The following is a 27,981-nucleotide window of genomic DNA, read 5'->3' on the forward strand; positions in this document are numbered from 1 at the left end:
CTTCACCATTTAGTACTGAAAGGGTTGGATAACTCCAAGTGTCTAACTGATAATGATGTTCAGCATAGCCTACTTGCTGCCTTCCTTGGCATTCAGCTGTGTGGGAATCCTGGAGACATGGAAGGAAATTATTCCTATGAAAATGAGGAATGAAACTTTATTTCCCCAGGTGTATACACGGAGTTGCAGGTCCATGGCAGTGCCTCCTACCCATGTATAAAAAATATGCAGGAGAGTGGGAGTGGGACTCTCATCTGATACTGTTGAGGGTCATGCAAACTCACATGGACCACTCTGAAGGTTTCCAGCAGCTGCACAGCACTCAGAGTGTACATCTGTGAGTTACGGGACACGGCATAAACACAACATGTTTGCTTAGCCATTCTGCACATCTGCTTGTTATCAAGGAGCCTTGGCTGCCACAGGATACCCCAGTGCCATTTCCCAGCTCAGAAGGATCCAGGAGGGGCTTCTGCTTACTCTTGGAAGTCATACTATAGGGGGACTTGATGTGTTTTAAGTGTTGATAATCCCGATGCTCAGCCTTAATTCTGTTAAAAAAAAAAGTTTGGGGGACTCTCAGTTTTACCGTAATTTTCTGACTGAATATTTGCAAGCAAACTAGATGATGTTTCTTCTCCTCTGGTTGTAATTTAATATTGTGCAACTAGTTGCCCAATACTGCATGTGTTGAAATGAACTCCTTTAACTGGAAAGTGTGTTTTAGGATGAGTCCTGATGACTGTATGTCATTGGTCAAGTAGAGGAAATAGTGACTGTTCTCCCTTCCTCCAGGATTAACTGGCTGCAGGGCATTTTGTTTTCCTTTGTCAGGATGTGGACAGGGGAGGATTGTAGCACTTTAGATTCTTGTCAGGGGCTTTAGTAAATTCTGTGTGAAGAAGAGGCACTGACCAAGACAACCCGATAAAATAAGAACTTGTAGAAGAAAATGGCTGCAAAAGAAGGGATGCTGAGATTGACATGTTTCTGGTTACAAAGGGCATCCTTCAAACAAGATCTGAGTCTGGATCTCCTCACATGGCTCGATAGGAGCAGACATTAACTTCAGACATTATTAGCCTTTTTGCCTCTTACTGCATCCTCGTAACCCAGTATGTCTGGTCCGTTCTGAACATAATTTTTCTTCAGTGTTATGTATTAAAATTTGTGTGCATCTGTGAAATCCTTTGGGGTGAGGTGAGGCATATAAGCACCTCCTGGTAATAAACCACCTCTGCAACTTTAAACCTATATAAAAAAAGTAGCATTTGTGGGAAAAATTAGAAATTAAGTCAAAGTTACAAATAGTGATGAACTTACATTTTGGGTTGGAGCACCTAGGATATATCTTAAATGGTGTACTGGTGAGCTGCTGCTTTTTTTTTTCTTAGTAGCTTATAAAAAGATTTGTGACACATCGTCTCTTGCTTTTTATCCCATTTTGAATTATCCTGTTCTTAAAATATGCTAATTATGATAACAGATCTAGGGTTTGATCTTAAGAGTTGCCAGTATCTCAATTTCACTATCTTCAGTATGAGAGCTCTTCTTGCATCACAGATTTAGATCCTCTAATTGCATATTGACATATGGAAAGTAGACTTGTAAGTACTTTCTGCAATCCTCAGCTGATAGGAAAAAATCTCTACCTTCTGCCCATACAGACATAACTTAAAATATTTACTGAGCACTTAAACTTAAAAGGCTAACGTGATGGAACTGTCCACTTTGTACTGCGTGGCAAGCCAGCCACGTGGCATGTTGGGAGGCAGAGGAATGTGGCTTTCCTGCAGAGGGTCTCTCTAGCATCCAGATCCTGGGAGGGAGTTCACTGCCACTGGCAGCCCTTCTGCTTACCCTCCCTGAAAAGCGTGAAACCTTTTCCCCCCCCTTTTATAATCCCTCCCCTCTGTCTCAGCCCCACGGTCTCTTGGCAGTGGCCAGGGAATGTTCTGCTGCTCCTGTCCTTACCTTCTGTATCCGTGTGTTCACAAGTCCTTAGCCAAGGGTTCCCCCAGCACCCTCCCCGTGGTGAGCACTCGAGCACTTGCTTCAGCTGCAGTCCCCAGCTTTGCTGGAGCAGGAGCAGTAGCACAAACCATATGATTCTTGACAGCTTCACAGCTGCCCGCACCACGCTGCAGAGTAGCTGTGAAAGTCTCTGCTCCTGTTGTTTCACTCCACTCTGCTGCAGAAAAGCTACTGCTGGAAGTTGTGGTGCCGGAGCTGCCTTACAGGCTCCAGAAATATCATCTTTACTCCTGTATGCCTTTTCAAATAATACCACTTGAAAAGTTAGTATTTTTTTTTTCTTAGTTACTGTTTCATATTTCTCTTCTATAAACCTTAACATTATTGCATACTTGCTACGACTCCTCTTTAACGAGCTTTGTTTATTTGTTTGTAATTATCCTCAAGTCTTTTAATGAGCAGTGATAGTCTGTCCTAACAGGATGTATGAATAATTATTTATTCCACTGTGGATAATCTTGTGTTTGTAACTAGTGTAATTTATATACCGTGGTGCTGCCTGTTTAAATCTCTTAAGTCTCCTCACAAGTCTCTTTAGTTTCAACCAGCATAAATAGCTTTGCTTTCCCTGCTTAGGAACTCTGCCTGTGAGGCCAGATCAGGTTTCACTGGCAGTCTAGTGGTTATAGTCACTGACAGACAAATAATAGTGTATTTGTTGCTCTATCACTCCGAAAGCCAGCTATAAAATAGACATATGTACTGGTTAGCTGTAACTATTCATTTTTCACTGTCCTTATGCTGTCTTTATCTCTATTTTCTTTGCATTTTTTTTTTTTTTATCTTCGGGTGCCTCTTTCTAAAGATTTCTGGAGCGTGTCAGACATTTGCCATCAGCTCCGGGGGTTGTGCTGGCTCACGCTGGTCGTGTGTTCAGGCAGATCAGGGAGGGATGTGCGACCGAGGCCACGGCATGAGGACAAATGTTTCCTCACAGTACTGTGGGAGGGTATGATTTGGGTACCATGAATGAGACTTGTTTTACCTGCCCACCAACCTGCATGTCCCCAAAGGTCCATCTGCATCAGGGAAAGTGCAATCCTACCTATAGACCACTAGTAAAAGTATTTGGCTTCATTCTGGGCTTCATTTTGGGCTTGCAATATGCTGCTTCCTTCCTTAGCATCTGACTGTAATAGAAGAGCAGTTCAAAGGCATTTACATACCCACTTGTATTTTCTTTATTTTCTTTCTTCTTTTTTTTTTTTCCTAGTGTTGCCTATGGGGAGAGCAAAAAGATCCATCTCAGATTATGTTAAACCAAATCTCAGGGGCTTTTGCTGGATTCTCAGGGGTTTCTGTTCTGATCTTTTTCTTTCCTTTTCCACTTTCACCTTTTTCTGTTGCTGTTCCTGTCTCTCCAGGCTGAAAAGCACTCTTTATTTTTCCCCCTAGAATTTAGTAAATATTATACAGGAGTTCAGCCTTAAGGTTTTCTCTTCCTCCCACTTTACTTCCCTCCTCTCACTCACGCAGCACAGAGTGTCCCAAATCCAAATGTGCCACCTTGGAGATGCACTGAAATCTATTTAAATGGAATCCAGGCATTACCAAGCCTCTATCCAAGTGCCTGATTCCCTGAGGCATCTTTTTGCGGTCTTTGGGGCATAAATACGAAGAAAACAGAATTGCTCATTTAAGCATTAAAAAAAAAATGTGTTAAATGGCCTTCCTTTAATGCAAACTGCATTGCTTGCAGAAGTTCACATTTTAAGTTTGTGGGTCTGTTTATTATAGAAATATTTTTCAGTAGCTTCCATATGATGTGACACAAGGAGTGCTGTCAGAGCTGTCATTTCAATCCTGTCGCTATGTTATGCATGTTAAAACATAATTGCAAATGGCACACGGCATTGCAGCGGTCACAGTTCTGTAAATATAAAATTCCTCTAGTAAAACTTCTAGACATAATTTTGTTTTTAAATATTAAAGTAAACGAAGATGTTTGGATTTTTGTATGTTTTATGCCCTGGTATGTATGACTGTAGCTATTGCTGTGATTTTCTCATTATTCCATTTTCTTCTCCATGTTTTATGAAATACCTTTTGGTATTTGCACACTGTAACCTGTATGTGCTTACAGCACGGTGTATGTGTAGTAATATTCTGTATGTCCTGTAATGTTCTGGTACTTTTTAGCAAGCATGTGTTTAGAGAGACAGAATTTTTGAAATTATTTTAACCATTTGAATAAGTGGGGATTTTTTTGGTTGTTTTGTTAATCATACAGTTTTGTGAACAAAAAAAAAGTTCTTTAATGTAAATTAGCTGGAAATAGCATTTCTAAATATTGAATTCTGACAGCACTTTGGAGCTTTTATTGTTTTGTTTTAAAGGGTTATATTGGAGTGAAAATTACTCTTTGGTGGTGTATCCTCTGGTGGTTTTCCCCAAAAAAAGAAGTAACGATCTTTCCTTTTACAGCGAACAACTCTGCGCCTTTTGTTACTGTGGAGAACGGAGCTCATTAGGACAAGGAGACTTAAAACAATTCAGTCCAACTCCTGGGTATGTTATTCCATGGAAAAACCAGCCTTTAAATAAGAGTGAAGCCAGCGACAGCACCGATGGAGCTTGTGAGAGAACTCCAAGGCAGAACTCAGTGCCGCGCAAACAGAGAGGACAGAAGAAGTAAGTCCATTGTACAATAAACATTCACTGGTTTTGTTTTGCATGAAGTCCAGGAAGCATCTTTACTGATCCTGTATTTCCAAGAAGCAAATAACTTGTATTTGTGAAAATGTGGGTTATTAACAAATTTTTTGAAGGAAAAAGCAACACGTACAAAAACCTAACCAAAAGCAGAACCCCAGAAAAACCACCACGCGAGCAGCATAGCAATAGCTCTTCTGCTTTTTAAAAACGGGTTGGTTTCTTCCCCCGAGTGAGAATCTTCAGTTTGGAAGAACGCAGAAAAGAGACATAGTTGCTGCAAAGCACAGATCTGCTTGTGAGGTGGAAGTAAAAGTATATGTGAGGGTAGAAGACGATGGACTTTTGACACTTCATGTGTTGTGTGGACTGGAGTAATGAGAAGCCTTTGCCCATCTGGTCAGCGCTTTCCCCCTTGCCCTCCAGAGCTGGCTCTGGCACTGGTGTGGATGCTGTTGTAGGCACACAGCAGTGCTTCTTGCCCTCCAGGAGTGGGGTTTGCTGGCAGCTCTCCCAGCAGGATGCGTTTGGCCATCACAGGGGCATCGCCTGAGGCCTCTCTGAGGGATGTTGGGGGCGTCCCCAGCTCCAAAACTAGGGTTTGTGCAATGCACGGTGTGTCCTGCGATGGCGTTTGGATGTGACCCATCAGAGCCGCGCTCGCACCTCTGTTCACACGCGGGGGTCCCGTCAGTCACCGTGGCCTTTGGCTTGTGTGGTGTTCGTGGGCAGGGGCAGTTCGTGCAGTGGCTGCTGGTGAACGTGGGATGGCGGCAGCAGCTGTGGGCCGTGCGGGGCTGAGGGCAGTGCGGTGATGCAGGGCCCCGGGCAGTACGGGACTGAGGGCGGTGAGGTGATGTGGGGCTGCAGGCGATCTGTGCCAGAGGCTGGGAATGGGCTGTGGGAATGGGCTGTGGGTGCGGGTTGAGGGCGTTGCGGTGATGAGGCGAGGCGGCGGGTGATGCGGGGCTGAGGGCAGTGAGGCTGTGCGGGGCAGTGCAGGGCTGAGGGCTGTGCGGTGATGCCGAGCGGTGGATGTGGGGCGGTGATGCGGAGCCGCGGGCGGTGCGGGGTTGAGTGCGGCGATGCTGTACGGTGATGCGGGGTTGAGGGCGGGGCGGGGATGCGGAGCCGTGATGCGGGGCCGTGGGCGGAGCAGTGGTGGGATGCGGTGATGCGGGGCGGGGATGCCGAGCTGCGGGAGGTCCGCACGGGGTCCGGGGGTTGGCTGCGGGCGCGGGCCCGGCCGGGGGAGGGAAACAATGAGAGAGGCGGCGGCTCTGCCAAACTCAACCTCAGTGCCAGCGCTCAGCACCCGGGCACCGCTGGCTGCCAGAGGGGCTGTCCGGGGTGTTCCGCGCTCGCTGATGTTTCTCAGGTGCATGGTGTGCGTTTGTGTCATCATGTCAGGGGGGTAAAAGTGCACGTTGTGTAATGCCGATGTAGAAAAATGGGTTTTCTTAAAGCTAATAGAGGGAACCTGCTCCCCTCAGGCAGTTACTGTATTCTGCAAGTATATGAAATGCAATTTACAAAAAAAGCTACCTACAAAAGATTAGGCTGGGCTGGAAAGTGATTGTGTTCAGGGTGAGATAGCAGAGTAAATTGGGATGTTCTGTAAATGGATGGGTTCGATCTTGTGAGAAAGCTTTTTACCCAGAAAAATGCCTTGTTGGTTGGGATGTAGTTTTTCTTAAAGACTCTTTAAACTCCGGTGTTGTGAGTAGCAGTTTAATGTCGGAGGAGGCTCCACTATGAGGGTGATGAGGCACAAGAACAGGTTGCCCAGAGAAGCTGTGGGTGCCCCATCCCTGGAAGTGTTCAAGGCCAGGTTGGACGAGGCTCTGAGCAACCTGGTCTAGTGGAAGGTGGAGGGTTGGAAAACTGGATCCTTTCCAACCCAAACCATTCTGTGATTCCACTGGACATGAGCAGTGTTCAGGAACCAGCTTTGTCAAACACAGTGGGTTAATGTAATGCTTTGTTAAGGAGAGTCTTAATGTTGATAGTGTCAGAATTAATAGGTTTTGGAGTGGGTTTTTTTGATGTTCAGCTTTTGTCATGATGCAGGTCATGAAGATACCATGTAAGAGTGGAAAACTTTTACGGTTTCTTGGGTGGTGCAAGAGAGGTTGTTACTCTTTTCCCCATAAACTAAAGGTTTTTTTCATGTGTTTATGAATGTAATTAGTGAAGTAAGGCATGCATGGTTTCAGGAAGGCAAAGTTATCACAGTTATTCCAGTGCTTACTGTATCTATTGGCAAAAGCATACACTTGAGTTATTAATAGGAAGAGTAGGGAAGTTCAAAGAACGTTAATAGAAAATGCAGCACCACCTTTCCTACTGATTGTTGAAGCATCAGTGATCAGGTCTCTTATCAGTAAGCCTAATGCACATCCTTAGATGTCTAAGATAGCTTTTGGCCTGCAGCAAATAAGGGTGGAGTTAACCACTTCTGGTTTGGTTTTGTTTGTTTGTTTTTTAATGGGGTAATTTGAGTTGTATAAATTGTTTTCTGTTGAGATTAGAATTTGGGGAAGAAATTAATAAGGTTGTAAAGTCGACCCTTCCATGTCAGCACAATATAGTAGTCTTTATATCACTACATTTTTTAATTCTGCTCTCTGCCCCCCTTTTTTTAACATCTTGATGGCATTGTATAAAGATGTTTATTTCCAAACAGCTTTGTGAGTCCTGGTCTCTTTTCTACTTTCCCCCTGTAGTTGCTGTATTTTCTATAGGCCCCTCACCTCTGTCAGTCTCCTTTGAGATACTGTCAGTGCTGTACCCTGGGCCAGCTATTGCAGGGAGAAGGGCTTATGAAAGCTGCAGCCTGTGGTTGCCACTTGCACCACTCTTTTCTTCCTTCTGCACCCCTTCCTCCCCAGAGTAACACAGACTGATTGCTGTTACCTATGTGTCCATTCTGAGGGTTGGGCAAGGTTTAATACTGAGCAGAATTAAAAAAGAAGGACATGTGTCCTGAAGAATTGGAAGAGTGCAGGCTTGTTTACTGAATAACAGTTTTAACTGAAAACTCTTAATGAGGAAAATGTTTGGCTAAAGTCTGAGGAAGAAAGACTTTAGTACATGTTGACTTATATTTTATCATGTTGGGAAAAATTTTTACTCTCTTGCCCTGACTTTTGGATCATTTGCAAGTATCTGGCTAATTGAACAAAGAATGTGGTCACTTCTAAGTGTGTTTTTCTGCTCCCTGATACAGATCTCGATCGAGTATAGCGTCATGTACAAGTGTAAGCACCCAAACTGCTTCTGACGATCAGGTTGTCAAAGTCTGGGATGAACTCAGTTTAGTTGGCTTACCAGATGACATTGATGTTCAAGCCTTATTTGAGCCAACAGGTAAGATCTGTTGTTATCCTGCTTTCTTTCCCTCTCCAGTAGTAGTATAGTAGCTTTAATGACAGTGAGTGAAGTTTTACAGCTGTTGATTTTCTGTGCTCTGTGTTTGTCAAGTGTTTGATGGTGCTTTGGTAGCTTTTTCCCATGTCAGGTGGTGTTTTTGTATAGACTCCTCTCCAAGTACTGGACAGAATCCTCAGCTTTGTCTGGGGAAATATTTGTAATCTACTCCTGAACTGGTGTTCAGGTAGTAATACCTTCAGTAGCACAATTCTGTTTTGGGTAGAAAAGGAAAAAGCAATGAGGCACAGCTTTATATGATTCTCAAAAGTCTTAATCCTTACTTTACCTAATCTCCTGCTGGAAACAGTAGATTTAAAAGAGCAGCCTTGCTAGAGCAATAGCAGTATAAAACACTTGTGTGTTTCCAGAATCTGCAGGTTTCCTGTCAGAAAAATCTCTGGTTTGTCATCTGCTCTTTCATTTTAATGGAACTTTTCTATTAACTCAGTTATGAGTTACTTTCTCAGAAACCTGCTATGTCCAAATGTTTTGATGCCAGTAGTCCACTCACATATTTGGCCTCAAAAGATGTAAAGATATTTGTGTGATGATATAAATGTCATTCTTTTGTGAGTGTGAAAACTTATTTCAAAGTCTAATTAAAAGAAAAAAAAAAGAATGGTTTTGTTTAAATAGTTACACCATAGTGTGTGTGGGTGGATGGGAGGGTTATCAATCTACATTTTTAAAGTTGCTCTTATTTGTAGTTGACTCTTCCCAAGCCTGTACAGAGATTTTTGGGATTTTGCTGTTGTTGTTGTTGTGGTTTGAATGCTTAAGTTGACCAAACACATAATTTCAATAGCTAATGTAAAGCATCATTATTAATCCTTTATAAAGCTGTCACAGAGTTCCTCTGGAAGTATGCATCATTTACACTGTGCATCCCAGAATTAAATTAGGAACTTCTTTTAAGAGATACCTGTTGAATTCTGTGAGTTCTAAATTTTTCTGTTGTGTAGGTAAACATTTCTAGTTTTATCTCTATAACATTTGTTATATTGACACAGGTTTCTCAGTCATTTATATGGTGCTTCTGTTCATGCTGTATTTTGAGCTTTTAAACGTTTCGTGCAAGAATTCTAAAGCATCACATGAGCATGTTCTACATGAACATACAGATCTGTACCCAGTCCTTGGGAGTCCTAAGTTAAGAGTACAAACATAGGCAAATGTTATCTACGGTGAAATATAAGATCAAATGTAACTCTGTGTGTGTGTCACACAAGCATTGAATGTAGAATTGTAAAGTCACGGCCCACACGGCCCAGTGCTGTGGTTATATGAAATTTAGAAAATTAGAAACAGATATACAGGTGTGTTATGTATAAAAGCAAACAGCAGAATATTTAGTGTCTGATAGTAACTGCAATATATTCAGCGTGTGATAACGTAGGCACTGAATGTCGCAACAGGAAAAAAGGAGGAAGAGACTATCTGCTCTATCTGGTGAGTGTTTACTGCTGGGACTGAGTTCCATGCTTAGAGGAAGTACAACCCAAGCTCTTTCTCTTCCCTGCTGCATTAGGTCACTGCTGGGCTCATCACCGCTGTGCGGAGTGGTCATTGGGAGTCTGCCAGACTGAAGAGCAGCTATCGGTGAACGTGGACAAAGCTGTTGTCTCAGGGAGCACAGAAGTGAGTAAAAGCACTTGAATGCTCGAGTCTGTAAAAAAAAATACACATTTGTAATAAGGTTTCTTCGTGCAGGTCTTTGTGATAAAATCTACCGTTGCAATTTATTAAAAAGGCTTAGGGAGTTGCACGGAATATGTTGTTAATTAGTTTTGAGGTAAGTAGAGTGTAAGAAGTACCAGACTGACCAAAAACAAATTAGAGACAAAATCAAAATAGAGTTCAAATTAGGAAATACTCTGCTAGGCAGAGGAAATATTTGTGTTGCCAATTCGTATTAAATATGTGACTGAAATGTAATAAATTTCTCGATTACTTTCATACCAGTTTCAAAAAAGCAGGTTAGTATAGAAATATAGGTTAGTTTCTTCCACAAAATGTTAAATAGGTACTTTAAATACTGATAGAAATACCTATGTAAATATTTAATCTTTTAATTTGAAATGGTGATGTCTTTGGATAAGTAGGTACCTTTGAAAAGGGTGGACTCCTTCTGGTGTCCCATTCTGATGGTATTTTGAAATGTTGAAGACGTTTTTACCACATGTAGCCATATTTTTTTTGTCATATTTAATCACATATGATGGGGTTTTTAATGATTTTATTTTTATGTTAAGTCAGCCATGCTATCAACAGATCTATGTCATTTTTACTGTTTTTCCCATGATCATGTTTAGACCTTTTTTTACTTGAGTATTCTTATTTTTCATGCATTATATTAGGACAAAAAAATTCTGCAGAAGATACTAATAGATATTCTCCATTGTGTGGGCTAAAAAGCTGCTTTAAATCAGTGTTAGATACATAGATTCAGCTTTCCTTGAACCTTCTAATTCTTCTCATACTGAATTAATGCTTTGTTTTGAATAATTTAATTGATTTCTGTGTTTCTGCTTTCAAAATAAAAGACTATTCAGAATGAATGAACCTGACAATATTAAGCTCCAGATGAGCTCGCAAATGTTAAAATATTTGTATCTGTGTGTCTATATGTAAAAGACTACAATAAGAATTGAAAGAACATCCAAAATTGAATACTTATTCTTTTATCTCACCCCTGAAAAGTCCTTGTCCCCTTGTTTTTTGGCTAATGACGGTGGCTTGGAGTCATTTTGTGATCAGCTCATTTCCATCAACAGTCATTTTCATGGTAATATTCTGGTTTCTAACAGAAGTCCTGTTTGAGGTGTTCAGGTCTGTGCTTTGCTCTGTTGAATTTCGTCGTGTTTTCGTTATTTCAGTTTCATTTCTGTCTGTGCGGTACCTTCCTCCCCCCCCGTGCCCCGGGGTGAAGGTGCCTCATTGTTATGTCATCAGTAGCTTTTAAGTTTTGCAGAGATGTTTTTAATGGATGTATTTAACTAAGAGTTTTTGAAGAATGACACATCCCTCTGGTGTTGCAGTTTCCATTTTGTCCCTGTCCTTTCACGTGCTGTGCTGTAGCTTCGCTACCGAGCTTTTCAAATTCTGCAAGTAATTTTTAGGTACCCCTGTTGCACAGGTTTCAGTGCAATGCAGAGAGAGCAGAGAACTTCAAATCAGCTGCTATTCTGCATATTTTCTCTTCAACCTTTGCTGGAACCATTGAGAAACTTCCTTTGTGTGATACAGCAGTCAGCTAGTGAAGAATGAGACCGATTTGGTTATTCTCTTTTATCCTTCTTGTGATGTCCCCAGGGAGAGCAGAGTAAAGGCACAACTGTGAGGAATAGCTGGATGGAATGGGATTTCGTTATCCCATGGTCACACCAGGGAATCGTTTGCTTTTTATTTTTTTTTCCAAAAAATAAGGAATAAACTCTTCTGTAGTTCGCTGTTCCTGACCACAGAGCAGATATATAGGGGTTGCTCAAAGAGTTTGTGTAGAATTGGTTTGGAACTCAAGTAATTCTCTGTTTGCTTGTGTCCAGGCTGTAGTGCTTGGTAATAATTTTTCCATTACTTTTTAACTTGTCTCTAAGATAAAGAAGGCAGAAAAAAGTATAAGGTGCTGGTTATCCTATGTGATAGTAGAAAAGCTCAAGGGAAGATATTTTCTTTGTGTGAGAGATTTTTAAAAAACTTTGAATGAAAGGTGTAATAATAAATTTAATGTATGTTTTTGTGTTTACAACATCTTTGCATTTGGGCTTCTTTCTAGTGTGATGTTACTGCATTTTAAAAGAAAAGTTCTGTTTAGATGTTCTGAATACTGCTGGCAGTGCAGATGCAAGTATGTGCTCAGGGCACCCAGAAAAATAATTTAAATAAAACCAAGCTGTATGCTATTTCCTCTATTTGCCACCAAATTTGCTTTGGGTTTTGTTGTTGTTTGCTTAGTTGGGGATTTCTGTCTTCTTGGAAGTCCTTCTGGCATGAGGGACTGGTTTATGATGTGGTCTGCAGCATTGACATCTTTCCTTAGCTGGGAAAGTACATTTTCTTTTCCTTCTGTTCATGTAAAAATGAATTTTTGAAGTGTTACAAACTTTTGATAGTACAGTGCGTTGGTTTAGGCATTTTGATTTGCAGAGAGCAAGCATTTTTTGGGGCTGTTCTTACCTTAAAGGTCTCTTTAATTTGTAAGCTACATTCATGTTTCTCATTAGTTAGGCTGCCTATTGTTTGCAAATCTGTTTTAACTGGATATGACAGTGTTTCTTATTACTCTGTTTACCAGTTGAGATGTCCATTTGGCTTCACTGAACTTGTGACTGCATTAGTAAAGCTTGTGTGGACATGTTTCATTGACCTGTTCCAAAGTATGTATGTTAATTCATTTGGGTTTTCTTCCTGGCCCTTGTTTACTGAAGTACAACACTGTGGAGATCTCAGTATCTGTGGATGTCTCACAAAATACCCTGCTTAGCATATCTTTCTTCTTCAGTTCTTTCTTTTGATTCACTCATTTTGAAGGCCTGGCAAAGACATCTGACCAGCTCATTTCATGTATTTGTGTCTAGACAGAGGCGGGTTCTTTGACTTTCTTTCAAAGTCTTGGGTTTGCTGTTCTTTACTATTCATGAGTGCACATACTCTGTAGGTGTGAGGTGTTTGAAGTCCTGTGTGTCGTGTTGGTTTATGGCAACAGACAAAGAAAAGCTGGAATATGCAGTCAGGTTTGTGGTAGTAGCTGTGCTCTGCCCTCACGGGTGGTGTAGGTGCCTCAGTTCATCTCACTGCTTGTCCTGCTTATCTCAGCAGGGCAGTCATGGATTTTCCCAGAACTCAGTTCCAAGTTTAAAGGGTCATAAGGAAGAACTGGTGATCCCAGTGACAAGCATAGTGCCAGTGCTTTTCTCTCTTAATAATTCACCTAATTATCCATGGAACTTGTACAGTATGTAAAGTAAAGAGCCTCAACACCCAGAAATGGCAGTTCCTTCCCCCACTACTTTCATGGGGTTTCATGGGGTTTTGGAGTAATTTTGTTTCAAGTTTTGGAAGAAAAGAACTCTTCAAAATATAAATAGGGAAGAGAAAAGCTCCAGTGATTTGTTTGATCCAAAACTTAACTGAATTTTCTTATAATTCATAAATGTTTTGCTCAATATATAAAGATCATCACAGTTAATAAAGCTGTCACGTTGTTAGCTTTATGAAGATAGACTTTTGTTGATAAGGTGTTTCTGGAAATATTTGGGATAAGATGCAAAGATGATATGAAATGGAGACTTAGTAAGATAAACTAAGTAAAGGAAACTGATTGAACAGAAATCAGATTTTTCTGGAAAAAAAATAAATGTGGACGAGCAGAGTTTTCAGCTTTCTCTTGTATTTCTGACTTCAGTCTTATGCTTTTTTAACCATGCTGCTTTTTTATATTTGGAAATGTGAACTTACTGGCATTACCATTTTAAATGTAGAGGTCTTTAAGGCTTGCATCTGCTCAACTTTAACAAGAGTGGTTTCTGAAATATTTTCAGGTATCTTTTAAATACTGCTTTGTAATTTTCATGTTTATTTTACGTATACTGAGTAGGTTGCTGTTTCTCTAAAGCTTACTACTTGTCTGCCTTACACTGTCTAGCCATAACTCCTCTGTATGCTACAGAGTCCCAAATAAGGTGAGCTGCTTTTTTTCCCCCAATATGTAAGTAGCTCAATTCCAAGAGTGAGTTTAAGGAAGTAGCTATTGTGTTTGAACTACTTTTGAACAAACTGTGCACAAGAAAGGAATGCAATGGTAACTTTCCCAGCCAGCTTTCTTTTCTGATAAGATGTAGAAAGCAGTTTCCAAATCTGGGAGGGTTTGTCAAGGACACCAAAGGCAAAGAAAACAGTGTTGATGGAAACCAAGAAGGAGGTTCCTATCTGCTTAAAGACTGAATAGGAGAAACATGGTAGTAATGAAAAGTCTAAAGCAGTCATTGCAAAATTCTCTATTACTCTGTTTCTGTTTTATAAAATTTGGATTTCTGTTTGCTTTGAAATTCTCTATAGCTATTTACATATTTATCTACTTCACAGCTTTTATGGTTTCTTTTCCAATAATACTCAAGTGTTTCTTCAGGACCAAGACTCTTGCAGCCAGACAGCTGAAAAATCGCTGTAGTCTTCTCCCACCCATCCTTTTTTTTTTTAGTTAGTTAATCAGGGCAGTGTCTCCTCTCTCTACAAGGCAGCTGTTTGCAGCTCCTGCTGGGTTTCTGCAGGCAGTGTTTGGCATGTTGTCCCTGCTGAGAACTGGAGGACTTGTTGCCTTGCAGAGAGGCTAATCAAGAGTGTCTTGCCTTGTTCCAGGCTCAAAGTGATCTGCTGTTTTGACACTCCTCTCTCCTGTCAGCCCTTTTCACATGCTAACACAGTCTTGATTATTTTTTTTTTTTAAGGCAGCTTCCCTTGAATTCTGTCACCAGAGGATCAGGCTGTTAGTAGATGCTTCCAAGTTGGGACATTGTTACAAGGCTTGCATATTAAATGTCTCACTCGAACCCCTTTTCATCCACTGCTTATAATTCTTTGCTCCAGACTAGATTCTGGCTAGACCAGAAAGAAATAAATTGAGGGAAAAGTCGGGGAACATTTAAAAGGTTTATACATCTTCTAAAAGGGTTTGTCCATATTTTGTATATCTTCACCCCTCAGCCTCAATGCACTTCTCATCTTGTTGAAACTTTTCCATGTTAGTGTTATGTGTGTGTTTTATTTGTGCTGCTTCAAGTTGAAAACCAATTTGGCTAAAATGAGACTTCCTTTTGTTGTTCCATGTGTGTAAAAGTGAACAACAACATCCTAATATACTGTAAACTCCATAAACTGTGGAGGAGTTTGCCCATTTAGCCGTAACAATTTTTCATCTGGTTTTAGTTTTTGTGGACAAAAACTGTGAGAAATGGTTTAGATGACAGAATCCCACATGTAGGGATGGTGTTGGCTTCATATATGTCTCAACCTAGAGGAACAGAGCATGGAGTGATGTCTTTTTTTTCTAGAGTGCAGGATTTGCAATCCCTTGATGCTGTAAAACCTCCCTTCTTCCTTTTTCTTTATGGGAAGAGCTACTAATTCTTAAAGCCAGGGGATATTAAGAGAATATCATTTATCATCATTTATACCATTTCTGGGCAAAGTCCTCTGTATTTGCCTATTTTTCAAGGACAAGCTTTGTAACGTGAAACCGAATGAGCAGCTCTGGAATTCGGAAGTTCCTCTCCCAACTCTTGAATTTTTTATGGTTCTTTAGCTCACATAAGGCACTTGGCTTCTCCTCATCTCCCTTCACTGCAGCTTGGGAGTGACTACCTGGCTGCTCTTTGGTGTGGCCTCTGATTTTATCTTACCGCCGGTTTTTTCCTGTAGTTGCTTTTGTCCTGCAACTGAGGAAGGAAGTACTGCAGGAAGTATTCTTCCAAAATAACGTCTCTACTTTTTTTATGGGTGGCTGTCTCTTAGAGAACTCTGGCACAGAATGTGCTAGTGAAAGACTAGAGGAGTACTGACATATGTCTCATCAAGAAGACACTTGCATGTGCTTTAGGTTGGTACTTTCGTTCAGTTCCTGGCATGTTTGAGACAAACTGTAACAGTTCAGCAGTGGGGGCCATGGGTTATTTTAGTTTTGCATGAATTTCTCTCTTGTTATTTTGGGAGTTTCTCTAGAGATCTGTCACCTTTTCCCTGCTGTTGAAGACAAGTGTTGTTTTTAAAGGACCGTAGTGACTAAGGCTACACGTTTGGTAACAGTTTAACACTGCAAATTATCTTCCGTGAATTACTCTGTTCCAGAGTGATTTGGATTTTGGTCACCTAAAGCCAGATCCTTTGTGTCTTGGAGCATATGCATCAGATTGTTCTTACAGCTTGTTGATGACATCAGAAAGGCTATGTCAGTGTTTTATAACTGTATTTTCCAAGTTCTGCAAAGCACCTGCATTATCTTAAAGTTATCATAGTTGGCTGTGGTTTACTGTGTGTAATTCTTCTGGTACACTTTTGTACTAAATGATGTCAGTACAGCTTTGGTAAATCTGTTCAGGTTCAAGAAATGCAATGGGACCTGTATGTGTGTTCAGATTTTTGCAGGTCCAGCAGTTTGAGGACAGATATTTGCCTGCTTAGTAAGACCTACAGTTTAATTCTCATTAGTTTAAGGTATTCTTTTGTTTGAGCCAAAATAAGCTTTACCATGTCATATTGTAGTTCATTTGAGATCATAGAATCACATAATGATTTGGGTTGGAAGGGATATTAAAGATCAATTCCAACCCCCCTGCCATGGGCAGGGACACCTTCCCTAGACCAGGTTGCCCTGAGCTCCACGACAGGACAAGGGGGAATGGCTTCAAACTGAATGAGGGTAGGTTTAGTTTGGATTTAGACTGGAAGAAATTCTTCCCTGTGAGAATGGTGAGACACTGGCACAGTTTCTCCTGAGAAGTTGTGGGTGCCTCATCCCTGGAATTGTTCAAGGCCAAGTTGAACAGGGCATTGGACAACCTGGTCTTGTGAAAGGTGTCCCTGCCTGTCACAGGGGGAGTGGAGCTGGATGGTCTTCGATGTCCCCTCAACCCAAACCATTTTTTGACTCTGTGATTCTGTTTTTTTCTTCTGCGGTGAAACACGGAACAGAAACATGTAAATGACACTTCCCACAGATACAGAGTATTGTTCCCTATCAAAACACAACACCTTTAAAACTACAGCTTAGGACTTGGCTTTCAAAAGACAGTTTTCAGTTTCCCCAGTTGTGTCATAGATCACATTTTCTAGAACAAAATAAAATACATTTTTCTGTATCCCTGCTGGTATTTAAGACAGTGAAGTAATAGTTAAAACAGAGTAAATGCAAATCAAGAACTTTACGCTTCTCTGCTTCTAACATGTTTTTGTAATTATTTTGGCACATAAATTATGGATACCTTGGGATCTAATTAGGCTCCACACTTGCATGTGGATCTTCAGTGGTGTATTTAAAAGTTTTAAAGGATTGCTCTGAACTAGAGTGGTCTATCTGAATAGTGTGGTCATAAAGCAAGAGGCAGTAGCATGTGGGAAAAATGTGGCTAAAATAAAGACTAAGCACTTTTGATGAATGAAGGAGTCTGAAAATTATTTTAATTTTGAGTTTTTCATTTATTGAAGGAAAAAAAGAACTTCATTTATTTTCCTAGTCTTTCTGATGTGTTTCTTGCTCATGGATGCTTTGATACTGGGGTAAGTCTGGGTATGTTACTGAAGGAGTGGTTGTAAGTGTTGCTTGTGTCAGTGTAATTGAGGTTTGCTGAATGAGGAGCTGATCTGATTTTTCTTCCCTCATCAGTTGTTAGATGGATTGATATTGCAGATTTACACTATCTGATGTGAGATACACTGTTATCATTAAGTCACTTTTCAGGTCAGCCAGCCAGTGAAAAAATAAAGGTATAAAAAGCTGCAGAACTAAATTGAAACTATTTCATTAAAAACTTGTTTATAGAATAATCTTATAAATATTAGGCTTTTTCCCTAGCCAAAATCTCATTTAAATAAATACAATTTTTTTTTAGTTATTTTCTCATAATTTAACACTGTTATTGTTAACATTCCAGTAAAGCTAATACTATGCTTCAGTGTGTTAAGGTCTTTGTAATTTTTACAAGTGGAAAAGTTTATTATAAATATGAAGAAATATTTATTTCAAGGCTATATGACACATACCCAATGTAGCACTTTTTTAAAATTAGCGTCTCAAGAACAGAAGATGTTCTTTTATTTAGAGACATAACACATTGTCCTCTTCATGTGCTAATACAGAGTATCAATATGCCAAATATTGGCAAAGTGTTTGATTTGGAGCTTTTTCTGGGTGCTTTTTGGGGAGTTTGTTTCTTAACAAGTGCAAATACTTTAATGTGACTTTTCGATCTCTGTAGTAGTTCCTTGCCTGATAACCTGCTATCATCATGATTCTGACCTGTTGATTAGAAGGAGGATCACATGTTCATGTGAGACCTATTTAGCTATAGCTAATTTTTATATCGTCTTCATCATGTTGATTGCATTTACAAGAGGAAGGCAGCCTTTAATTTGTGAATCAAAGTTTGGAAGAGAATTTTTCTCCTCAGATGCAGCAGAAGGAAAGATGTACATTTTTAAACAATTTTTTTTTGAAATTGTTCTTTTGATGTGCTTTGTTCTGAGCCTTCTGTGAAATAACATCTGTTTGTATCCCTACCTATTTGTTTTCAAGTATATGAAAAAAAATATTGTGAATTTATCTGCATAGCAAGTAGTGCTGTCAGTGCACATTACAACTCACTGATCAGAGTGAAACTGTGTCTTGTTCCTTCCTTGGTCCATAAGAACGAAGTTGTAGAGCTTAACCCCTGCCAGGTGTTGCAGAGGGACAGTGACCAGTGCATGGATGCTAATATATACATTTTAGGTTTAAGTAATAAGCTTCTTTTTAGAGTAAGGGAGGACTTTTTATAAGTTGTCTCTTTTTTCCAAGACAATAATAAAATTTCTCTTCCTTCTTTGCTCGGTTCCCCCTGCAATTTTGTGACCTGAGCAGAAGCACAATGCCATTATCCCTGGAAGTGTTCAAGAAGCAACTGGACATGGCACTTGGTGCTCTGGTCTATTTGACAAGGTGGTGATCAGTCTAAGGTTGGACTTGATGATCTCAGAGGTCCAACCTAAATGATTCTGTGATTTCTGGCAGGTGAATCCACCTAAATGATCTTTCCTGCAATAACTGCATTTCTGGAATACGGTAGCAAACAAGGAAGGAAAATACTTGGATTACTTAGGCAGCACAGAGTGTCTTTCCTCAGGATGGTTTGTGTGGCATCATCTAAAGGGAGATCTTTGATTTTTCAGCCTCATCCATTGCTCTTTCTCTCCCAGTGCAGTGGCTCCTGCAGGTGCCAGGAGGAGGTTCTGGGGGAGCTCACCCTGGGAGAGCTGTCTTGCCACTGAAGTAGGAAAGCAGAGTCAGCCTTAGAGTTTTCAGTCTGTGGGTGTTTTTCAAGCTGAATGCTTTGAAAAATGCACCTTTCTTGATCTCCAGATGTTGAATAGGTGGGTACTGGAATCAAGAGAGAGATTGTTGCTCCAAAGGCGTTTCTGGGAGGGTTTTGATGCTGAAGAGACGACAGGCATTGCGGATGCTGAGGGCAGTCTGTGAGGTGTAGGAAGCAGATAAAATGGACCAGGGGCACAGAAGGAGACAGAAGCAGCAATAGTCCAGCACTGAAAGCTGAAAAGCCTAGCTGAGAAACATGAAAGGCCGATGTTCCTGGAGGAATTTCCAGTGCAGGTTTCCTTTATTCAGTAACATTCACTGAAATAATTTACTGAAAGCTCTGAAGTGAAATTGTTCAGTGTGTGTTCCAAACTGCTGAAGTGTGTTTCACAAAGACCTTTTCTTCCTTTTGCATGGCTTGAGTGGAAAACACTTTTTTTTTTTTCATAATACACCCAAAGAAAGTCTCTATATTTTTTTTTCTCCTCCAAATCCCCCCCAGTGTATTTCTTACTCTTAGCATTAAGGCAATGACCTAATAGTTCACTAATATTTTTTTCAAGATTTTATAATCTATGGGGAGTTATGTGTTAAAACCAAGGTGAACCTGATCTCTGAAGAGCACAGAAAGCTCACTACAGGAAAATTGCACTGTGGCTTAAATTAAGAATGTACCTTCTTCCTTGGCTAATGTTACAGTTTGCTGGTGGGACTGACCCATTTCAGGGCTTTGTAGTAGAACATGAGAATGTGGATACTTGGGCTTTTCCTTTCTCCTGTCTTTCTGTGCTCAGCAGCAGTGGCGTAGTCCTTCAGTGTCTGCAAACCAGAGAAAATTGCAATGCAATGTCCCCAAATTTTATATGTGGAACACAGAAATGACAAGGTGTTATTTCAAATATATATAAAATTATTTGCAAATGTATTTAAAGTATTATCTCATTAATATTTTTGGCAAATAAGAAGACTGGAGCTCTCTATATATTGAAAAAAGTCAGGAAACTACACCCATCTCTTTAACAAACACGTCAGCAGTAAGTCCATATAAATTTACACAAGCAAGTGTGGCAGTACCACCAATCTCCTCACCTTTGTAGGTATATGAATGCAACCCTCATTTTCCAGCCTTACAACCACCTCACTTGTGGCTGCTTCTTATTTAAATATTTTATTTTCAGTCTTTTCCGTAGATAATGTGGATCGATCTGTTGGGCTTTTTAATGTTGGTCCTCAAAGGTCTAATTTTACATTTGTGTGAAGGTTGTATTTATGAAAAAAAAGACTAATCAGTCTTTTGGAGTTAATATTAGTTAATTTTCATCAAGGACAGGTCCTCATTATCCTTTGAGCATTATAGAAATTAAAAGGCATCTTAGCAGCTTGTTCCTTAATATATAGCACAGGAATAAAAGGAAAAAATACCTTCATGGGACTTGCTGTAGGTATATTTGCTCAGCTGTAGCATTGTTTGGTTAATGTTGGACTCTACTCTTGGTTTCATAGCAGTTTCCCTTTTAAAGAGTATTTTATTTAAGCATGTCTTTTAAATTTATCATGAATGTGGGTCACATGCTTTTTTTTGAATGAGAGCTTTAAAGTCCAGACTCTTTAATGAAATTAGAGTTACAAAGTGGTTTTGATTATTCCAGTCAAAAGAGTCTGAGTTTTTTTCCTGTTTAACACAAATTATATTATGGGTTTTCATTTGGAGTTTTCACCCATCCTTAAAAAAAAATCATGCAAACATATTTTAATTTAAAACTCAGGAGTGCTCATATTACTCTGTTGGCATCAGTTTGCTTTTAAGCAGTAGCCTAAAAACTACTTCTGAGATTGGTGTACTCAGCAGCTTGCAAAATCAAACCATTAGCAAAAAATAGTTTTGAACTCCCTGAAGATTTTATTATTGACTTCCATTAGTGTAAGTCCTGTCCCAGAGTTGCAGATTGAGCATAAATATTGCAGGCATCAGTGTGAAGTAGTGCCATTAATGCAGGTGTCGTTGAGTGTTTTTTTAATAACATGGAACAAATCAGGCATGAGAGACACATCTTATGAATCTTCACAAATGTGGTCCAACTGCCCTTCATGTGCATCACGCTCAGTGATAAATACAGACATTACTTGCATTAAAGCTATTTTTTCCTAATGATCCAGGGAACTATTGGTACTCATTTCTTTATGTGAAAGAATTAATATTGTTTATTTTCATTTATATAGTTGTCCTCTCCATTCTGCAGATCTGACCTGGGAATAAAAAGTAGGCAGACAATAGTAGGCCTGCTGCCAATAATGAACGTGTAGGTGTTCCATGAATCATGGTAATGATTAATACTAAGAATCCTATTGAGTAATATTATTTGAAGAACTAATGAAGTGGCATGTTTTCAAATCAGCACTTCCCATAAGCTTTTTTACCAGTGTGCTTTTTCTTTGGTGATATTAATGTTTTCTTTCAAAGATGTCATTTTCCTCTTCAGTACATCAGGGAGGGAAAGGAGCTGCTAGGAAATAAATAAATATTTGTTTCCTAAAGCATCTAACATTGGTAAAACAACTTGATACACTAAAGTGCAGTGACATGATATCACTTTAGATACAATGAGAATACATGTATTCAGTCTGCAATCTAGACACATTTTTTATATAAAACTGCAGATATTTCCATATCAAGCCTTTTCCCTTGCAATTTTTAATTTATAATGTAATATTTCCTTCTGCTCAGAAAGTTTTCCCCACTCTACTTCAGTATAAAATTGCCTTGCAAAGAACTGGGAAGAATGGCAGAATCTGCAGAATGAATAGAGAATGTGAATCTAAATAAATTGCTGTCAAATATCCAAGCAAATGTTGAGAGGTTTTTTCCTTTCAGTTACTGCAGGTTGTTACAGCAATATGAGGTGTTATTTGTGTGGTATTTCCAGGGAGATGTGTTGACAAATCATAAACCTTTGAAAGCAAATAGAGAACTTCTAGAGAAATAACACAAGAAGACCGTTCAGTTGTTACTGTTATTCTTTGGGCTTTGTGAGGGAAATGCTCATTTTCCAAAATGTAAATGGATTTAATACATTCAATAAGTAAGAGTTTCGGGTTTTTCAAATGTCATACCAGGCAAGTTTTTTTAATGAGAGTAACTTGAAATAGGTGGAGAATCGTTGTGGGGACTATTACCATTACACAGCCATCACATCAGAATGTGCCTTGGGCACCTGCAGAATGTTTGCTTCCTGTCAGATATAAAATACTGTGATGGATAAGTCCCCTGATAAAGGTTGGACCTGGCAGCAGTGCTCACTCCTCTGAGAAACTCAAAGGTCAGAATACTCAAGGTTCTGGTAGGACTAGAGGCTGAGCATCACAGTTATGTACTGTTGTGCTTTCACTCTTAATTTTATGTGAGCTTGTTGTGTTTGGCGCTTCTGGAAGTTCATTTCTGTAGGTGAGTGCACTGTTACAGTCTTATGCACCGGTTCAGGGGGTTTTTCAGTCCTTGCTGAACTCCTTTAAGTGAAATAAATCAATTTTGTGGTAAACCATCTCCTGCGTTATGGATGTTTTAAGTAAAATATTCATCCTAGTACTGTGACAGCACTGTTATCGTAACACTATCACAGCATTAGGATGTCATCTGATGCTGAGATTTCTGTGCCATCAGATAAAATTGGTTTTAGAAAACAGTGCAATCATCTTGATTGTTTTACCCATCTGAACAGCTCTCTAATGCTACTGGACTGCTCACATGAATTAGCTGAGCAGCCTGTGTCTCTTGAGGAGTTTATTTGTAGATGATGATGATGATTAAGCCCAGGAACCACAGTGAAGTAGACTTTCCACTGTGTTAGCATGGGGACAGTCTGTGTTTAGGACTTGTGGCCTCACTGTGGACTCAGAGCCTGGTCTGTGTGGAAAATGCACTGCCCAGAGCGTAAGAGGGAATCCACAATAGGACTCTCAGAACCTCAGGCTGGCTCCTGCTCTTTCTCCAGGCCCATGTCTTTTGTTGTTGACCCAAATTGTTTCCCCTTCACTAGCTCTGATGTATTATTCATGGTATTTCAATGCGGTTTTACTTTTGATAAAGGAACGGGATTTCCCCATCCGACTGTAAACATGGTGAGAAAAAGCTTTTAGGACATTACTCTAGACCTAGTTTAGCTGTAACCAGCTGAAATATAAATATCAAAACCTCCTTGTCCTGTCATTAGAGATTAAGGAAAAGCATTATGAAGAAGAGGGACTTGGTTTTACTTTGTGCTACATATGAAACAGAAACTTCATCGAATTGTTTGTGCCTCAGTCCTTCAGGAGTGTCAGAAGCCTGTTACACATAACAATGTTAAAAACCACATGGAATCTTGTAGGGGAGAAAAGGAATTTTAATGGAAAAGAGACCAAGTAGGAATTGGTGCTGAAACAGAAGTAAATATGTACATTTACTAAGGGAATCTGTGACATATAAAGCACAACACTAATCCCTGGCAGTTCTTTTCCATTCAATGGCACTAACATCTTTATAATTAAGAGCAATGGAATTATTTAGAGGAAAACTGTGTACTGTTATAAACCATTCTTTTTTTAATTGAACAGCTGTAATTTCTACCAATGGAGCAAACTATATTATAAGAAAATGATTATTAGTTTAAAATGCAAAGTTAAATGAATGCAAAATTAACAAACAGATGGTGAAGAATTATTGTGCTTTATTTTACTCCTGGGTAAAAGGGCTCATGCAGGATTGTAAAAATGTCATCACACTTCGTAAACCTGAAAGCAAACAGAATTTGCAGTTGTGCACATCTGTTTTGGGACACTGCTAAAGGGTTAGAAGAATCAATGTTGTTTTCAAATAAGGGTATTCATCAAAAGGATATCATTTACTTAGCAGTTATGGCTTCTGCTAAGCATCAGACTTAATGTTCTGTGGAATTCATTACAAAATTTGGCAGCTTTTTTCTTCACAAGCTACCGAGGCAGCATGCTGCAAAACTGAACTGAACAGCCCCTTCTTATCCTCCCTTCCCTGAAGCCCAGAACAACAGTTGAATAACCTGCTTAAATGTTTGACCAGTAATTTCAGGATTTTAAATTCTAGATCAGGATGTTGCACTTCACAGTGCTTGCCCAAGGAATATCAGTGATGGAAGAGGATGGAAAGTCAAGGGGCTTGTTTATTTCGGTGGCTAGTGAGTTGAAAAAATAATTATATAATGTTTTGGGAGGAAGAATGGGAGAAATATGTTTAAGTGACTAATTTGGTCAAATCGAAAAAAAAAACCAACCTAAAAGCCCCAGCCAGATAAAACATGTGAAGCTTTTATTAGAAAAGAAATTATATTAATGTTCAAGCTGGTAGTTTCAAAGTATGCCATCTAATTGCTTTGTTTGAGCTCAATTTACAGAAATTAGTGAACTGAAGATGTAGGATTTTGTTTACGATGACTCTGTGCCATTTGGAGAGTGCAATTTAGGAACAGCCAAGGAAATAGGAATTATGAACAATAAGGTACTGATTGCAGTCAGTGGGGAAGGAATACTAAGGAGGTGCTCACTAATGAGGGAGGTATTAAGGGCAGGAAATTCTTGTATTTTTTTATGTCTGTACATAATCCAGAGTTTCTTGTCACCCCATCCCTTCTATTACCTTGTAAATTAGGTGTATCATTGACTATATGTAGTGATTTGGGCTGATGTGAACTTTCTGTTAAATTAGGGTAATATATCTACAAAATCTTTGTTAAAAGAGCACATTATTAAGATGATAGAATTGAAACACAAAGTTGGGACATGTCAGAAGACAGGTTGTCTGCACATAATTAACGTCCTTTGCATACAGTTATTGTCCTTTGCACGCAATTAGTGTCCTTTGTGCATATGCCTGATTATGCATCTTTAATTGTGTGGTCACATGCAGAACAGTTTGTGCCTGGTTCAGTCCATGGGATGGACATTGCTCTCTTAGTATAAACCTCTTCAATATTACATTTTTTTGCTGTTGTTCAATGTGTAGGTATGTAGACTACTTAAATACTGCTGAAAGGGAAGAATTACTCATTTCCGCATGATTTTTTTCTATGATGTTTTTATATAATAAACACATGAATAAGTTGTCTATAAATTTTTCCAAATAGCATATTTATGTGGCCTTGTTATACATCTTAGGCTACATTTTCCCTCAAGAGAAGTTGAATTTATTTATATCTGCTGACTTGGATGACAAATTGAAATAGTTTCAAAACTACTCAGACTTACTTAAAAAGTTGTGCTGATATCGTGGTTCTTCCTTCACTCTGTTGAAGCTGTGAGTGCACAATCTATGTAGAAATCAAGGCTAAATTTTTACAGGGGAAAGAACACTCCAAGCTTTTAACAGTAAGGTTAAAGACTAAAATAAATTAGGAATAATTTTACTTAGTGCCCTGTCCAGTATCATAAAGGAGCTTCATGAAAGCAGGGAAACTAGAACTCTTTTGCAGGTCATTGCTCAGTTGCCATAACTAAGTGCTTTTTTTTCTCCCATAAGGCATCCACAACTTTTCCCAATACATCCTTTTTTCCCCTCTACAAATTAAGCTCAGTCTTAGAAGTAACAGGTTTATTTAATGCAGAGACTTCTTTTAAGAGGTCTATTTTATGCATTAAATCCACGTGTGATCTGTAATCCTTCTCGTGTTTTAGTGTACCTACATAGTCGTGCGTGTGTCTTTGTCTGTGTCTCCGTGTCTCTGAGTTGCCTTTTATTTGTCTGATTGTATTATTTCCTTGTGACAGGGAAAAAAAGGAAAAGACAGACCTCCCAAACTGCAGGTTTAAAACCTTTGTGGCCACATACAGAGCTCTGCTATTTGAGCTGACTGAGTGATAGCGATACAGCACTAGGAGTCAGAGGACAGCCTACTTTTCCTCCTTGTAATCTTCATCCAATTTCAGCTGCCTCAGACTTCTGACTTTTTGTTCAAGCTGATATTTTTAGCCACTTCCACTCTTCCTTGTTCTTCCTACATCCTTTCTCCTTAACCTTTCTATTCCCTTTTCCCTAAGTTCCTTTTGAGATCTGTCCCTTCATTGTTTCCTGTGTCTTAGCTCTTCAGTTCCCTTAGCTCTTTATCCAATTTTAGTATCCAGGTTTGGTTAATTGGCTCTTGAAGTTTCATCCCTGCCCCTTCTCAGCTTCCATCTCTCTCCATGGTTTCTCCTCCCAGTCTCATCAGACTCATTCACACAGTGAGTCCCTTTTGTCTCATTGCTCCAGATTTGTCCCTCTGCCTGAGAACTGGATACTCCTATTCCCCATGATTTAAAGATGATTTAAGTGACACTGGTATCAGGAGCCTTAAGGATGTCTGCTTTCCATTCCAGTGACTTTTTTGCTTAGGCTTAGAGTATTTATTACAGACTTCCTCCCTCTAATCCTTGTCAGACTGAAGGAATCTTCCTAGAAGTTACATGACGTCTGATCAGTGCTAGAAACTGGAGAGGATCAGTCATGATCAATGAGAGTAGATTTTTCTGTGATTTTTCACTGACAAACTTTTGGAAGTGTTTTATTCTAAAAAAATTAGTTTTCTCGAGTTTGGTCACGTCTGGATAGATCTGTAGGGAAAGGGCAAAAGCTGCATCTCTCACACTAAAATTCCTACCAAATTGGAAGTCCTGTGAATGAGGTTGTTTTTAAGATGGGCAAAATGTTTTTCTTAATGACTTTTCTCTTCTCAGAAATGGCTGAAAAGTTTTGTCTGTGTGTTCCAAAAGTATTTAAGAGGTGGCCATTTCAAACAGTCCCCATTCACATTCCTTCTTTGATAGTGCCACACTGACAAAAACTTTGGTGTGGATTTGGCTGTGGTACCAATAGAGAACTTGTGTCAACATATTTTAGGAAGGCTTCAGCTTAAGACTGTCATCTAAATTTTTACCTCCCTGTGGACATGTCTGCCTGTGAGTGTGTAAGTTCCAGCTGCAGGCAATGGAGATCTGGCCAGTATTGTCAACGGAGCCTAAAAGTGGACACCCACTCTTTGGTCAACTGAATTGGCATGGAGTAAATTCCATAAAATTACTAAGTCTTTATTAATTGTAATGGGAGTTTAAGTAGTTGGCTCATATATTGGCACAAAATATAGACGTTGAAGTTTAGGTGTTCACCTCAAGCCTTGTGTCAGATGGAAGCACAATGTGCTGTTTGAGCAGTAAATTCTCCTTTTACTTTAAATGGCTTTGCAAATGTGCCTATGCCAGCCTGGCTGTAGCTACAGAGGATCAGTAGCATAGACATAACCTACAGAATACTTGAGCCACTTCAGAATCCTTATATATGATTTAGGAGCATAGGAGCTGTGCTGGATTTGACAGCAAGTTGACTTCATCCCAATATCTTCCTCAGTGACCAGTAACAGATGCCTGAAGAAGATCATTAAACAACAAGCATGTAGCAATGTTTCCCTCAGTAATTTTTTCTCAAGCCTCCAACCATTTGTGGCTCAGCCTGAGCTCTGCCAACACAAAGAAATGTCTACACATACTTCTTAAGACCTTCCGAGCATGAATCAAATGGAACTGGCACAATAGTCTGTTTTCTGAGCCTGCCAAAAAGCAGCCTCAAACCAAAGCTGATGATTTCTGTTCTTGCCTTGTTTGTCCTGGAGTTGCTGATGCTGAAGCCTAATAACCACAGTTTAAATTACATTAAACATTATTGACCTTCTTGTTGTTGACAGTCTAACTAAACAACAGGCTCGTGTGTGTGCTCTTCTGTCACGGTGGATATTAGATGAGAATGAAGGGAATAGCTGGTTGTTAGC

General features: G+C 39.6%; 1 protein-coding gene across 11 annotated transcripts in view; it reads left to right on the top strand.

The window, feature by feature from the left end:
• KMT2C (lysine methyltransferase 2C) overlaps window positions 1-27,981 on the top strand; it is a 192,889-nt gene that overhangs the window by 72,072 nt on the left and 92,836 nt on the right. For all 11 annotated transcript variants that reach the window (XM_064638459.1, XM_064638481.1, XM_064638474.1 and 8 more), the window contains 3 exons: window positions 4,459-4,665; window positions 7,916-8,055; window positions 9,647-9,756. In XM_064638459.1, coding sequence (XP_064494529.1) covers window positions 4,459-4,665; window positions 7,916-8,055; window positions 9,647-9,756 — 457 coding nt within the window. The remainder of the gene's footprint in view (window positions 1-4,458; window positions 4,666-7,915; window positions 8,056-9,646; window positions 9,757-27,981) is intronic.

Source organism: Pseudopipra pipra, chromosome 1 (assembly GCF_036250125.1).
Source record: "Pseudopipra pipra isolate bDixPip1 chromosome 1, bDixPip1.hap1, whole genome shotgun sequence".
Taxonomy (NCBI): Eukaryota; Metazoa; Chordata; class Aves; order Passeriformes; family Pipridae; genus Pseudopipra; species Pseudopipra pipra.